At 35.6% G+C, this 16,824-nt stretch overlaps 1 protein-coding gene across 1 annotated transcript in view; it reads right to left on the bottom strand.

Moving 5' to 3' along the window:
- TMPRSS15 (transmembrane serine protease 15) overlaps positions 1–16,824 on the bottom strand; it is a 121,145-nt gene that overhangs the window by 62,268 nt on the left and 42,053 nt on the right. Inside the window, exons 11-12 of the mRNA XM_045036720.1 lie at positions 2,055–2,160; positions 1,609–1,759 (exon numbers count right to left, since the gene is read on the bottom strand). Coding sequence (XP_044892655.1) covers positions 1,609–1,759; positions 2,055–2,160 — 257 coding nt within the window. The remainder of the gene's footprint in view (positions 1–1,608; positions 1,760–2,054; positions 2,161–16,824) is intronic.

The following is a 16,824-nucleotide window of genomic DNA, read 5'->3' as shown; positions in this document are numbered from 1 at the left end:
AGAAGGATTATTTTCTCCCTTTCATGTATGTGCAGGTTGAATTTCAAAGAGACTAAAGTGACTTAAGATTTCATAACAAAGTGGCAGAGGCAAGGTGCAACTATTTGTTGAACTTGCTGCTCTCATTCTGCCTGATAAGCTAACTTGGAAGAAGTGGGTGGAGTTATACTACTTTAAAAAAAATGTTTAATGAGTTGAGACAGATTTTGCCACTGCAATGCAGCTGTCCCCCCTTATCTGAGGTATTACTTTCTGCCATTTCAGATGCTCATGGTCAACCAAGTTCTGAAATAGATGATCTTTCTTCAGTATTGTTAGAAGGTCAGTAGTAGCATAAGGCCATGTCACAATGCCTATAACATTCACTTCACTTCATCTCATCACATAGGCATTTTATCATCTCACATCATCATAAGAAGGGTGAATAAAGTACAATAACATATTTTGAGAGAGAGCGAGAGGCCAGATTCACATTACTTTTGTTACGGTATATTGTTGTAATTGTTCTATTTTTTTTTTTATTATTTTTGTTAATCTCTTACTGAGTCTAATTAATAAATGAAACTTTTTTGTAGGTGTGTATTTATAGAAAAGTACACAGTATATATAGGGTTTGATAGTATCTATGTTTTCAGGCATCCATGGGGGTCTTAGAACATATCCTCTGTGGACAAGTCGGGTACTATACTTATTTTCCTGCTTCTGCCATTTCCTAGTTCCCTTGATGTCCTATCTTCCTTTATCCTTCTCCGAATTATCAGAAAACAAAGTTGGAGAAGAAAACTTCACAGAAAAAATAAAAAAGACTTCAGAAGAAAGAAAAATGGAAGGAATGCAGACAAGTGTGGTTGATTATTGCCTGCCTTACATGAAATCACAGGGGCGAACTGAAGCCTTCACAATGACGATGTCTGTCCAAACAGACACCTACTGAGAGTTACACTCTCTTGTCTGAAATGACCTGATTCAAACATTGTTAATTTGGTCTGATTATTAGCCTGTATTATCCTGTATTTTAATTGCAAACACCCTTAGGAAGAGAACACATTAAGCTGTTATCTGAAAAATTAATCCACTTTACTGTGAAATAAATGATTAGAAACTCCCCAATGATACAGCTTGTACAATTTGTTTCTAAAGGAAATATATAGATTAAGTCAAAGTAAGGCAAGGTGGATGGATACTGATGGGTGTGGATGTTCTAATAGGAAAGGATGATTCCGAGAAAGTGCAGGGTTGATCTAGGTGGTGTTTGTGAAAGCTGAAGTCCTTGGCATGTAGGGGACATGGGAAGACATGGTCGACTTGTGCTAGAAAGTTGCTGAAGAAAACTGAAATAGATCACAAAGTTTCTATGGAGTTTATTGCTCATTATAAGCAATAGTTTCATGTAGTAAGTTGTTTTTCTATAAGTGGTTTTAAATAAATGAATGGACAAATGAAAATGTACGCACTCAAAATTTAAAAAAAAGATTAAGCAAGTAGAAAAAGTGACTTGGCTATATTCAGAAAAAAATAATTTTTTCATCATGTTACCTTAGATTATAATTGTATCACCATTTGTAGAACACAAATACATGATTATAAATCACAAGGTATGTTGCCAACCTTAAATTCCACTGTTTCATTTAATGTTACTTGTCCATAATTCCAATTTTCTCCATAATTTCCTTCCTTTTGGAAAACTGTCTTCTCCATGTTTTGGTTACTGCTGATATTAATGCTTAATTTATAGACATTTTCACCATACATATAATACCTAATTGGGAAACAAGCAGAAATTATTGGATTTCTACAATATTAGAGTAAATGGAACTTAGGATTTTTCCAAATCCTTTACTTTCTCTGAAATACTCTATTTTTCCTTGAGTGAGAGAGTTCCTAGAGAAGAGGAGGGAGTCTCCCATCATTTTGCTATTTTATCTATTGGATAAATAATAGCAAATGAATTAAAACTTGGGTGCCTTAGTAAAATCAGAGTCTGGCAATGTGACAAAGGCAACGTTGCTCATTAAATAAGGCAGTATTTATTTCCACATATGTCTATGACATACCAGAAACTGAGGCAGACTGGTTCCAAAGTGGGGTCTAAAGGGAGACTTAAGAGCCCTACTCTTTCTCGTCTCCCTCCTGGTCCAGTTGGGGTGGAAATGTAAAATCCTGTAAAAACAACAAAAAAAGTTTTACTTCATTTAAATTTCAGCAATTTCATCATGTGAGATACATCATGTATAAGCAGAAAAGAGCAACTTTAAGGTAAAAATGTAAAGACGGAAAGGGCAGTAGATGTGAATCCAGAGGGCACTATCTCTGCCATAAAAATTAGTATTTATGGGGCGCCTGGGTGGCGCAGTCGGTTAAGCGTCCGACTTCAGCCAGGTCACGATCTCGCGGTCCGGGAGTTCGAGCCCCGCGTGAGGCTCTGGGCTGATGGCCCAGAGCCTGGAGCCTGTTTCCGATTCTGTGTCTCCCTCTCTCTCTGCCCCTCCCCTGTTCATGCTCTGTCTCTCTCTGTCCCAAAAATAAATAAACGTTGAAAAAAAAAATTAGTATTTAGGAACTCAACTCTCAACTTCCCAATTTATAAAACAAGACCCTTGAATTGGAGTATCACTAAAGGTATATCAATCTCTGACTTTTTATGAGTCCAAATGATTATTTCATCATATTATCGTATCTAAATGCCACTTTAATTCCCATTTACTACATGTTTTGATCAATTCCCTTCTTTAGAGACAATGAGTACATGAGAGTATTTAGATATGCTACTGGATTAACTCATGATATATGCAAGTATTTATGCACAAATTTGAAGGCGATGTTAAGAGTTTCAAAGACAGTCAGTTTTTTCTTTCACGGACTATACTGCATTTCTCCCTATAAGAAGTTACCTGATTTTATAATGGTTTCATCTTCTATATTTCTTTGAATGAGAACTAATCAGATCACAGAAGAGCAAGAAGCATGCAAATCTACATAAAAGCTTTCTATAATAGCTCAAGCCACTGCATAAAGTCTTTTCTGGTCTGGAATTCATTATTCCAACCAATGATTTGAGGTATTTGAAGTGTGGGAAGAGTTGCTTGAGTGAGATCATCTTGAACACTTTCTTAGGGAAATTTATTTATTTATTTTATTCTTAGTTTGCAGCTTATATATTATGACAGAAAGCAGGAATCATGTAACAAAATATGAGATAAAGCAAGTGACATATTGGGTAAATCTAATTTTATTAGAATGTTATTTTTTTATGAAACACTGAAATTTAGTGCTTATTTGAAATCAAGCATGTTCTCTCTTTGTGCTTTCCAACAGAAATTTTTATTTATTTATTTATTTATTTATTTATTTATTTATTTATTTATTTTTACTTATTTTTTTTAATGTTTTTATTTATTTTTGAGAGACAGAGAAACAGAGCATGAACAGGGGAGGGGCAGAGAGAGAGGGAGACACAGAATCTGAAGCAGGCTCCAGGCTCTGAGCTGCCAGCATAGAGCCTGATGCAGGGCTCAAACTCATGGTCTGTGAGATCATGACCTGAGCCGCTTAACCAACTGAGCCACCCAGCTGTGCCCCAACAGAAATTTTTAAAAGCAATGCTGTATAAAATTCAACTCATTCATTTACAACATGCAGCATAAGGACAAGATACAAAGTTAAAGTACTAGTAAAACTGCCAATAGATATATCAATTTATATGTAGGTAAGTAAGGCAGAAAATTCAGAATAAATTAGTCTTTTATCAAGGTGAAATCATAGTCAAATATATATATTTAAAAAAAATTTTTGAGTGTTTATTATTTTTGAAGGAGAGAAAGAGAGTGTGTGAGCAGGGGAGGAGCAGAGAGAAAGGGAGACACAGAATCCAAAGTGGGCTCCAGGCTCTGAGCTGTCAGCACAGAGACCCACGTGGGGCTTGAACTCACAAACCATGAGATCGTGACCTGAGCCAAAGTCGACGCTTAACTGCATAGTCAAATATATTAATAATGTAATATTAAGTACATTCACTCGACTTAGATTATAATATGTAAAATGGAAATGAATGAATGTTTAACATTTTATATTAACATGTTACTAATACTTTATATAAGGCTGTGGCATTTCATGAGTACTTATTTTAGCTTTACAGTTAGTGCTCAATCATTCAACCTAATAAAAAATGTAACATAGGAGATTATCCAGAGTCCATCCTTTAAATGCCAAATTCCAAAACCCGTTTGAATTGACCTTAATTTTAGTTGATTATAATATAGTTGGGGAGGAAATGATTAAAATACTATTGAATGCCATGAATCAATAGTGAAATGGGTACCTTGTTCAGAAATATTTCTAGTTAGCAGCATTTATATACCATGAAAACTATTGTGCTTGTATTTATGTTTGGCCATGTTCATAGTCAATTAGTTATAAGAAATAGTTTGAACCTTTTGTTTATTCATTGAGCAGTAATATATATGGGATTTTTAGTCTGATAAAGATATCATGACGCAATGGGTTTTGTACCACTGTTCAGATAAAACTATTAATCATGTGGATCATAGTACCTTATGAATTTTGCATAAATACATTTTAAAAAACACAATACATTACATATCACATAGAATTGCATGTTTTAGAATATAACATAAAATAACATATTAATAAATATATAATAATAAAAATGGAAAAATAATATATTAAATATTTCTGTGATATCAGCTAAATTCTCTACTTAACAAATCAGAAGATGAAGAAAATTCTTCATAAAATTACGAATTTTTAAAATAGAATATTGTTTACATAAAAATTTACTTGTCTACCTCACGTCCTTAAATTTCATCTACAATATTTTCCTGTGGGGGTCATTTGACCTGTCTTTAACGTTTGTCAGATTTGCAGGAATCATTGCATTCAAGGCAACCCATTCCATTTCAACACAATTAGAAAATTCTTTTCTTTTCTAAGAGTAAGTTATCATGTGCTTATTTTTTCAAATTTTGCTCCTCAGCCCATTAAGGATAAATGAATTTATGTTAACTACAAATGTTTAAGCTACTATTTTGACTTTTCTAAGTCTTCTCAAGCTTTTTTTCATCCTTTTGGCCTTCAATAATTTTAACATGGCACAATTTCAATTGCCTCGCATTTGATAAGCTCTCAGTTGTACGTCTGTCTGGTTCCACTCAGAATATGGAAACCAGAAGTTCACACAATATTTCTGTTGGAGTATCTTAGCAGGTGGACTAATAAGGACATAATACCTTGGGAGTATAATTTAAGTTATAATATCATTGACACTATTTATTTTTAAGTGTGTCTCATTCATAGTTCTCTAACTCTCCATGAGAATTCTTCACCTCCTCCATCCTTGCCCTATAATGCCTCCTTCTGCACAATCTAATTGGTCCTTTATTTACCATCTGTTTATTTCCTACTAAACAAACATAAATTTACAATGATGGTTGAAGCTCCTATACTATGACTTCAGTGTCATTTTCTAGCCATAGTTCTTATAATTCATCTATTTACAGGTAGCACTTCTACAAAATTACATCATTTTGATTTTTTTCAACCCCCAGAAATGTTAAGACACATGGGCCTTTTTTCCCCCGTTTTTCTGTCCCTCTACATCTCCTTACGATCGTACTTGTCAAAATCTTACTAATTTTTTGAAATCATTCAGCTCATATTGCCATTTCCTTTAGAAAGTGCTTATTGATCCTCCCAATCATATGTGTCCACTCCTTTTGAATTGTCTGTTGCACATGTACTTTCTCTGATGTCACTTAGTTTATCCGTTTTTCTTTTCTTTTCTTTTTTTAGTTTATTTATTTTGAGAGAGAGAGAGAGAGAGAGAGAGAGAGAGAGAGAGAGAGAGTGGGAGAGAGAATCCTGAGCATGTTCTGTACTGTCATCGTAAAGCACCACATGGGCTCCTTCCAGCTCACGACCTGGAAGAGATCGTGACCTGAGCAGAAAACAAGAGTCAGATCATGACCTGAGCAGAAAACAAGAGTCAGATGCTTAACTGACTTAGCACCCAGATGTTCCTCACTTAGTCTATTTTACTGTGTATTATATTCATATTCATATGTGACCTTTAAAACCAATTTGACTTGTTCATTTTAAATTTATTAAAGTAATACACAAAAGGAATGATTAGATAGATATTTTTCATAATCACATGGGAATTTCTACGGTGAAATGATAATTTCTTCTAAAATCTTACAAATTTCTTGAAATGTCTTCAAGAACTCTTCCATTAGCCTCATAGCTTAAAACCCAGAAGATTGAATTTATTTTGTTAACCTAAGCATATAATGAACCTGTTTGTGGAGCTTTGGTTTTTCTTACTTCTTTCTATCCCTTTTACTGTTTATTTCCCCATGAACCAAACCTAACTGTTTCACACCCAACACCTCAAGTAAGGAGAAAAAGTGTTGGACACGTGCTAATGTGATATAGACACAGCAGCAGCTGGACAGTCTGTAGAACTTTGTGGAAACTGGGAGATCCCTCTCAAGAGGAAATTAGCCTGAAACAAACCATTTTGTGGATTGTGAGCACCTATGTAAAATTAACTGAGCCGAAGAGATAAATATTGTAAGTTTTACATTACAGAATGCTTCAAATTCAAGTCTATCAATATTAATAGACTTTCTATTAATGAATTTCCTAAAATTCAACATCACAGGAAAGCTAAGGGAATAAAGACAAATATTACTTTGAAAACACTAAAGTCATACTTATGTTAGAAGAAAGTATCTGTGCTACATGAAATGCAGATATCTAAAAGGCTTAATATACTTTCGAAAACTGAACAGTATAACTATTTTTCTTCCTAGCCTAACACTGAAAACAGTTCTGCAGTCAATTTTTATCTATTGAATGCTTTTGCAACATGAAAAGAAAATAGTTATAATCCCTAGCATTTCTACAGCACTTTTTGCTTGCCATTTTCTTATTATATTTATTTACTTATTTTTTGTAAACATCGTAACCAATTTAATGTTCAAAACATGCCTCTAAAGTCAGGTCCTATTATCATCAGCCCACTACCCAGATGAGGGAACTGAGGCAAAGAGGACAGATACCTTGTCTAAAGGGCAGAGCTGATTTAAACCTAGCTGGCTTCAGGGTCTCTATTTTAATGATGTTTTACCACTACACTACACTAGCCCCTAAGCATTAGAAACAATTATGATTTCTCCGAGAAAGACCAACAAAGAAACACTTGCTTTGAGCTGTCTAGCCCTTTTGTGACCCCTACATTTCTGAAGTTTTCACATGTTACTGACCTCATTTTCCCTGAATGTTCTGAACAAAGGAACCACTTCTGAGCTCCCCAAGATGCCGCCCTGTATCAGTGCCACCATTTCCACTGACTCCCTTTGCTTCTAAGAGGTACAGAGAAACTCTGAGCATCCACACTGCACACATTTGGAGCCGGTGCTCTACCAGAAGACAGTTCTTTAGAAGGAACCGAAAAGTTAAGGGGCTTAGATGTTCTTCCCTAAAGCAATGTTAATTCAAAGTTTATCTGTTTCATTTAGACTTTTCTGTCATTTAAAGTGAAGGCAAAGAACAAAAATCCCCTGCATGGATAAGAGGAACAGCAGGAGAGATTTAATTCTCTTCCATTTCAGAGGTAGGATGTTCTGACACATAAAAAAGCAGGTTGGAAGAAAAATGCCCCTGGGGGCGGGGAATGTCTGGTAGATTATGAAATCACTGGTAGGAGAGTTGGAGAGAACCTATTAAATCCTATCATCCATTCTCATTACACCACTGCCTCTGCTGGGCTCTGAACCGCTCTGACTTGTCTCATTTTAAATAACTCCTGCTACATGACTTTCTCCTGAGACTCCATTTCCGACCCAACTATTTAAAATCTTCACCTGACATTCAACCTGTTTCACTGTGGTCATTTTCATCTTATTTCTTTAGTTATTTAATCTGTTGGCAAGCTGAAACCATTTTTCACCTGTAATGTACTTCTATTCTTCAAATATCAGTGGAATTATTTTATCTCTTATTATGATGACATAAAAGTAGAAAAATGATCATTTGAACATCAAAGACTTCAGCTACATAAAAGGTATCTGTCATAGTCAATAGATATAAATGCTTTCTGTACTTTCCTCTAACTACTCTTGTCCAAGTGTGGTACAGACATTTTTTTTTTTTTTAACAATAAAGACAAAAACTGGTCAAATGATTTAACTGTTTTAGACCAGGCTTCTTCAGAGGGCTGGGGTGATTATCGCTTTGGGGTTAGTCTTTAGCTGTGCAGATTACTAATTTATCCATAGAGATCAGGCTCTGGGAAATCACTTATTCAAAGAAGAGTAACTATGTATTATACTATGCATGTCATTATTTTCAATACTAAACATGTTTCGTCTAATGGGATTGGCCAGCTACACAGAACACATTTTTGTTCAGAGCTCTGTATTGGTAACTAATTTAGCAGAATCCTGTTGCCTTTCCTTTCAGAACCTGACCTCTTCTTACTGTATCTGGTCCCACTGATCTGAAAGTCCTATGGCCTCTTCTCTGGGTGGGGTGATAACTCTCCTCTGGTCTCCCTGACAACACTCTTGCCCTTCTATTCACTATTCTACGAGCCAGTGTGAATCCTATCACTTCTATGCTCAAGAACCTCCAATAACTCTTCATTTCACTAAGGAAAGAGCCAAAGCTATAGAAGACCCATCATTATCTGCACTCCACTGGCCCTGTTTATTCCACATCAGCCATGCTGGCCTCCTAGCTTTTTTTCAAATAGGTCAGGCATACTCCCTTTAAAGTTCTTGCTCTTCTTCTTCCTTGTCTGGAATAATCTATATAGTCAATTCCTTCCATTCCATAAAGTTTTCTTTTGAATGTCACTTTTCTATGAGATCCAACTGATCACCCTCTTTTAGTCTACACCAGCACTCCTGCACACCTGCCCTACCCGCCGTCCTTACCAAACTCTACATTTTCTCAGAGCACTCATTCACATTTACAATACCCACAAATTGTAATTATTTGTCATGCAGATTGCTTAGTTTCTATTTTGTAAGTTTTTAAATTAAAATTTTTTCCCCCTTACTATATATGTTACATAATCTCAGAAAATCTGGTTTCGTTTTACTCAAAGATATATACTGAGTGCTTTGAATAGGCACTGGGGCTCAAAAAAATATTTCTTGAGTAAAGGAGTGGAAGAATTATTCAACTGGGGCTTTTAATGATGACTATGGAAATAGATTAAAAATAGATCAAAAGTAGTCATTTTTTATTATGCAATATTTTGATCAAGTTGAAGTAGTGTGATGAGCCATATTTTGTTATTCCAGGGAGGCCATTGTCCTAAGGAACAGGACTAGTCAGATACATTTTTGCCCTGAGAAAATGAACTCTTTAATGTCCTCTTTCCAGATGTCATTCCCAATAGACATTAAATCAACTATTTACTTTTTAGGTTATGAAAATGAGAATATTGATGTCTGCAATAGAAGTGGCCACTGATAATATATTTAAAAGAAATTTTTTTAATGTTTATTTATTCTCAGAGAGAGAGAGAGAGAGAGAGAGAGAGAGAGAGAGACCGTGCAAGCAGGGGATGGGCAGAGAGAGAAGGAGAGAGGGAAGCAGGCTCCAGGCTCTGAGCTGTCAGCACAGATTCCTGATGCGGGGCTCAAACTCAGGAACCATGAGATCATGACCTGAGCCAAAGTTGGATACTTCGCTGACTGAGCCACACAGGAATCCCGGCATTGATAATATATTTAAATGCACATATCATCAGGTTATTTTTATGTTATAAGCAATTTCTCACAGTCAATAACTCATTCAGAAATTACTTATTGAGTCAGAGTTGAAGACATTCATTCATATATCCAAATATTTTTACATGTTAATTAGATTCAGGCACTGAGAAGGCACTAGGAATTCAAAGATGAAAAAGACAAGTTCCTCATTTCTGAAGAGAATACTGTAGTGAAAAGAAAAAAATAAGTAAGAAAATATAATACTACATAACAGGAAAAACAAAAGAGGTGTTTAAAATGCTTAACAGAAAGAAAGATTTTGACTTGGAGGTTCCAGACAGGCTTTATGGTGATAAGTAGTGATATGAGATCTGTGTGTTCAATGCCTAGAGCCCTATCAGGTTAGAGGCAGATTATAATATGTGTTTTTGGAGTTGAACCATATTCTCATCCGTAACCTATTGACAAGTCATATTGTTGGATGGATTTTGTTTAAGAAAAATAGCTAAATTCCAAAATTGCTATTCTGCCCTTTCTGTAATTTTCCTTACTTTGTAAAATATGCATTACTTCTAGATTTGAACTCTCCATTCAGTGATTAATTTGGTATTATAAATACATGCTTCTAAGGTTTTCATGAGCAGTCTTCCCAGTATGATTTCCTTATCTTCTGATAATTCCCCATGATTTCTGGACTTCTCCATCAATTATTATCGTCTCCAATGTTATCTTTCTACCTGAAATCCAACTGATATTCACATGAAGAGGTATTTACTAATCACAACCATTTCTCTCAGGACCATGCTTTAGAATCAGCTCTTCCACAGTCTTTTTTCTATGACTGATGTTTGTGTCTCCACAATTTATATATTGAAACCCTACTCATCTTGTGACGGTGTTTGGAGGTGGGTAATTTGGTCATGAATGTGAATCCCTCATGATGGGATTAGTGACCTTATGAGAAGAAATAAGAGAGAGTGCTCTGTCTCTGTCTCTCCCTGACTCTCTGTCTCTCTCTGTTGTGTGAGGACACAGTGTCAGGGCAGGTGGCTGTGGCCCAGGAAAAGTGTTCTCATCAGAACCTGTCCATGGCACCACCCTGACCACAGACTTCCAATCTCCAAAACTGTCAGAAATTAATTATTGTTTAAGCCAAGCGGTCTTGGTATTCTGTCATAGAGGCTTACACAGACTAAGCAGACTAAGACAGTTCTTCAGAAGAAGGAGATCTATCTCTATATCTGCATTCTAAGATAGCATGACCTTGTATACTGAAAATTGTAGGAAAGTCTTTAAAAACTATCAGTCAGTAAACAAATTCAGCAAAGTTGCAGGGTCCAAGACCAATATACAAAACTCAACTGTATTTCTATATGCTAGCAATAAACAATCAGAAAATGAAATAAAGGCAAAGTAAACCAAAGTTCAGGAAAATTGATTGTCTCCTATGCATCCAGTTAGTAAATAATTAGTGGTAAATCTAGGACAAAAACCTATGTCTTTTTTTTTTAACTGCTTTTATTTTTTATTTTTTAAAATTTACATCCAAATTAGTTAGCATATAGTGCAACAATGATTTCAGGAGTAGATTCCTTAGTGCCCCTTACACATTTAGCCCATCCCCTCCCACAATCCCTCCACTAACCCTCAGTTTGTTCTCCATATTTACGAGTCTCTTCTGTTTTGTCCCCCTCCCTGTTTTTATATTATTTTTGTTTTCCTTCCCTTATGTTCATCTATTTGTCTCTTAAAGTCCTCATATGAGTTAAGTCATGATTTTTGTCTTTCCCTGACTAATTTCACGTAGCATAATACCCTCCAGTTCCATCTACATAGTGGCAAATGGCAAGATTTCAGTCTTTTTGATTGCCGAGTAATACTCCATTGTATATATATACACCACATTTTCTTTATCCATTCATCCATCAATGGACATTTGGGCTCTTTCCATACTTCGGCTATTGTTGATAGTGCTGCTATAAACATGGAGGTGCATGTGTCCCTTCGAAACAGCACACCTGTATCCTGTGGATAAATGTCTAGTAGTGCAATTGCTGGGTCGTAGGGTAGTTCTATTTTTAGTTTTTTAAGGAACCTCCATACTGTTTTCCAGAGTGGCTACACCAGCTTGCATTCCCACCAACAATGCAAAAGAGATCCTCTTTCTCTGCATCCTCACCAACATCTGTTGTTGCCTGAGTTGTTAAAGTTAGCCATTCTGACAGGTGTAAGGTAGTATCTCATGGTGGTTTTGATTTGTATTTCCCTGATGATGAGTGATGTTGAGTATTTTTTCACGTGTCGGTTGGCCATCTGGATGTCTTCTTTGGAGAAGCATCTATTCATGTCTTTTGCCCATTTCTTCACTGGATTTTTGGGTGTTGAGTTGGATAAGTTCTTTGTAGATTTTGGATACTAACCCTTTATCTGATATGTCATTTGCAATTCTTCTCCCATTCTGTCAGTTGCCTTTTAGTTTTGCTGATGGTTTCCTTTGCTGTGCAGAAGGTTTTTATTTTGATGAGGTCCCAATAGTTCATTTTTGCTTTTGTTTCCCTTGCCTCTAGAGACGTGTTGAGTAAGAAGTTGCTGCGGCCAAGATGAAAGAGGTTTTGCCTGCTTTCTCCTCGAGGATTTTGATGGCTTCCTGTCTTACACTGAGGCCTTTCATCCATTTTGAGTTTACTTTTGTGTATCGTGTAAGAAAGTGGTCCAGGTTCATTTTTCTGCATGTTGCTGCCCAGTTTTCCCAGCACCACTTGCTGAACAGGCTGTCTTTATTCCATTGGATATTCTTTCCTGCTTTGTCAAAGATTAGTTGGCCATACGTTTGTGGGTCCATTTCTGGGTTCTCTATTCTGTTCCACTGATCTGATTGCCTGTTCTTGTGCCAGTATCATACTGTCTTGATGATGACAGCTTTGTAGTATAGCTTGAAGTCTGAGATTGTGATGCCTCCCGCTTTGGTTTTCTTTTTCAAGATCGCTTTGGCTATTTGGGTCTTTTCTGGTTCCATACAAATTTTAGGATTATTTGTTCTAGCTCTGTGAAGAATGCTGGCATTATTTTGATAGGGATGCATTGAATATGTAGATTGCTTTGGGAGGTATCAACATTTTAACAATATTTGTTCTTCTTATCCAGGAGCATGGAATCTTTTTCCATCTTTTTGTGTCTTCTTCAATTTCTTTCATAAGCTTTCTACAGTTTTCAGTGTATTGACTTTTCACCTCTTTGGTTAGATTTATTCCTAGGTATTTTATGTTTTTTTGTGCAACTATAAATGGAATCATTTCTTGATTTCTCTTTCTGTCGCTTCATTGTTGGTGCATAGGAATGCAACCTATTTCTGTGCGTTGATTTTATATCCTGCAACTTTGCCGAATTCATGAATCAGTTCTAGCAGTTTTTTGGTGGAATCTTTTGGGTTTTCCATATAGAGTATCGTGTCATCTGAATAGAGTGAGTGACCTCCTCCTGGCCGATTTGGATGCCTTTTATTTCTTTGTGTTGTCTGATTGCAGAGGCTAAGACTTTGAATACTATGTTGAATAACAGTGGCGAGAGTGTACATCCCTGTCTTGTTCCTGACCTTATGGGAAAGCTCTCAGTTTTTCCCCATTGAGGATGATATTAGCGCTGGGTCATTCATATATGGCTTTTATGATCTCGAGGTTTGCTCCTTCTATCCCTACTTTCTTGAGGGTTTTTACCAAGAAAGGATGCTGTATTTTGTCAAATGCTTTCTCTGCATCTTTGAGAGGATTATGTGGTTCTTGTCCTTTCTTTTATTGATGTGACGAATCACGTTAATTGTTTTACAGATATTGAACCAGCCCTGAATCCTAGGTATAAGTCCCACTTGGTCGTGGTGAATAATTTTTTTAATGTTGGATCCGGTTGGCTAATATCTTGTTGAGGATTTTTGCATCCATGTTCATCAGGGAAATTGGTCTATAGTTCTCCTTTTTAATGGGGTCTCTGATTTTGGAATCAAGGTAATACTGGCTTCATAGAAAGAGTTTGGAAGTTTTCCTTCCATTTCTATTTTTTGGAACAGCTTCAAGAGAATAGGTGTTAACTCTTCCTTAAATGTTTGGTAGAATTCCCCTGGAAAGCCATCTGGCCCTGGGCTCTTGTTTTTTGACAGATTTTTGATTCCTAATTCGATTTCTTTACTGGTTATGGGTCTGTTCAAATTTTCTATTTCTTCTTGTTTCAGTTTTGGTAGTGTATATGTTTCTAGGAATTTGTCCATTTCTTCCAGATTGCCCATTTCATTGGCATATAATTTCTCATAATATTCTTTTATTATTGTTTTATTTATGCTGTGTTGGTTGTGATTTCTCCTCTTTCATTCTTGGTTTTATTTATTTGGGTCCTTTCCTTTTTTTTTTTTTTTTTTTGATCAAACTGACTCATGGTTTATCAATTTTGTTAATTCTTTGAAAGAACCAGCTTCTGGTTTCATTAATCTGTTCTACTGTCTTTTTGGTTTTGATAGCATTAATTTCTGCTCTGATCTTTTTTATTTCCTGTCTTCTGCTGGTTTTGGGTTTTATTTGTTGTTCTTTTTCTAGCTCCTTAAGATGTAAGTTTGGTTGTGTATCTGAGATCTTTCTTCCTTCTTTAGGATGCCCCGGATTGCTATATACTTTCCTCTTATGACTGCCTTGCTGTGTCCCAGAGGTTTTGGGTTGTGGTGTTATTATTTTCATTGACTTCCATATACTTTTTAATTTCCTCTTTAACTGCTTGGTTAGCCCATTCATTCTTTAATAGGATGTTCTTCAGTCTCCAAGTTTTTGTTACCTTTCCAAATTTTTTCTTGTGGTTAATTTCGAGTTTCATAGCGTTGTTGTCTGAACATATGAACGGTATGATCTCAATCTTTTGGTACTTACTTAAGGCTGATTTGTGTCCCAGTATATGGTCTATTCTGGAGAACGTTCCACGTGCACTGGAGAAGAATGTATATTCTGTTGCTTTAGGATGAAATATTCTGAATATATCTGTTAAGTCCATCTGGTCCAGTGTGGCATTCAAAGCCATTGTTTCCTTGTTGATTTTTTGATTAGATGATCTGTCCATTGCTGTGAGTGGGCTGTTGAAGTCCCCTACTATTATGGTATCACTATCAATGAGTTTCTTTATGTTTGTGATTAATTGATTTATATACTTGGGTGCTTTCACATTTGGCACATAAATGTTTACAATTGTTAGGTCTTCTTGGTGGATAGACCCCTTAATTATAATATAATGCCCTTCTTCATCTCTTGTTACAGTGTTTATTTTAAAGTATAGATTGTCTGATATAAGTATGGCTACTCCATACTTTTGTTGACCATTAGCATGATAGATGGTTCTCCATCCCCTTATTTTCAATCTGAAGGTGTCTTTAGGTCTAAAGTAGGTCTCTTGTAAACAGCATATAGATGGATCTTGTTCCCTTATCCATTCTGCTACCCTGTGTCTTTTGATTGGAGCATTTAGTCCATTGATGTTTAGAGTGAGTACTGAAACATGAATTTATTGCCATTATGTTGTTTGTAGGGTTGGAGTTTCTGGTGGTGTTCTCTGGTCCTTTCTAGTCTTTCTTTCTTTCTTTCTTTCTTTCTTTCTTTCTTTCTTTCTTTCTTTCTTTCTTTCTTTCTTTCTTTTTCTTTCATCTTTTCTCCCCTCAGAGAGTCCCCCTTAAAATTTCTTGCAGGGCTGGTTTAGTGGTCACAAACTCCTTTAATTTTTGTTTGTCTGGGAAACTTTTTATCTCTCCTTCTATTTTCAATGACAGTCTTGATGGATAAAGAGTTCTCGGCTGCATATTTTTTCTGATTCAGCACACTGAATATACCCTGCCACTCTTTTCTGGCCTGCCAAGTTTCTGTGGATAGGTCCGCTGCAAACCTGATCTGTCTTCCTTGTAGGTTAGGGACTTTTTTTCCCTTGCTGTTTTCATGATTCTCTCTGTGCCTGAGTATTTTGTGAATTTGACTATGATATGCCTCGTTGATGGTTGGTTTTTGTTGAATCTAATGGGGGTCCTCTGTGCTTCCTGGATTTTGATGTCTGTGTCTTTCCCCAGGTTAGGAAAATTTTCTGCTATGATTTGCTCCCCTACCCCTTCTACCCCTATTTCTCTCTCTTCCTCTTTTGGGACCCCTATGATTCTGATGTTGTTCCTTTTTAATGAGTCACTATTTTCTCTAATTCTTAAATTGTGCTCTTTTGACTTAATCTCCCTCTTTTTTTCTGCTTCATTATTGTCTATAAGTTTGTCCTCTATATCGCTGATTCTCTGTTCTGCCTCATCCATCTTTGCCGTCTCTGCATCCATCTGTGATTGCAGTTCAGTTATAGCATTTTTATTTCATTCTATTTTTTACTTCTTTTATCTCTGCAGAAAGGGATTCTAATCTATTTTTGACTCTAGCTAGTATTCCTATTATTGTGATTCTAAATTCTGGTTCAGACATCTTGCTTGTATCTGTGTTGGTTAAATCCCTGGCTGTCATTTCTGCGTGCTCTTTCTTTTGGGGTGAATTCCTTCATTTTGTCATTTTGAAGGGAGAAAAGGAATTAATGATGTAGAAAAATTAAAATTAAAAAAATTAAAATTAAAAAATATTAATATTAAAAAATTAAAAACACACATATATACACACATCTAATAAATGATGCTAGATCCTAGGTGTGTTTTGGTCTGGGTGTTGAAAGTGGTTTGACAGATTAGAGAAAAAAAAGGTGGGGGAAGGAAATTGTTTGAGAATTTGAAGAAATGAATACACGGAAGTAGACTAAAATGAGATGATGGGAGTAAAATAAAATTTGAAAAAATTTACACAAAAGTAAAGAATATAGTAGAAAAAAATTGAAGAAAAATATTTTTAATAAAAATTAAAAATAAAAAATGAATTTTCCTCTTTCTGTATTCAAGAAAAAGAAAAGAAATGAAAAAGAGAAAAAAGAAAAAATCGTTTGAAAATTTGAAAAAGTGAATACACTGTAGCAGACTAAAATAAAATGATGGAAGTAAAATATAATTTGAAAAAAATTGCATTGGCAAAAAAATAGTAAAAAAATT

Source organism: Felis catus, chromosome C2, assembly GCF_018350175.1.
Source record: "Felis catus isolate Fca126 chromosome C2, F.catus_Fca126_mat1.0, whole genome shotgun sequence".
Lineage (NCBI taxonomy): Eukaryota > Metazoa > Chordata > Mammalia > Carnivora > Felidae > Felis > Felis catus.
Note: the sequence above shows the minus strand (reverse complement) of the source record. Positions and strands in the feature narration are given on the sequence as shown.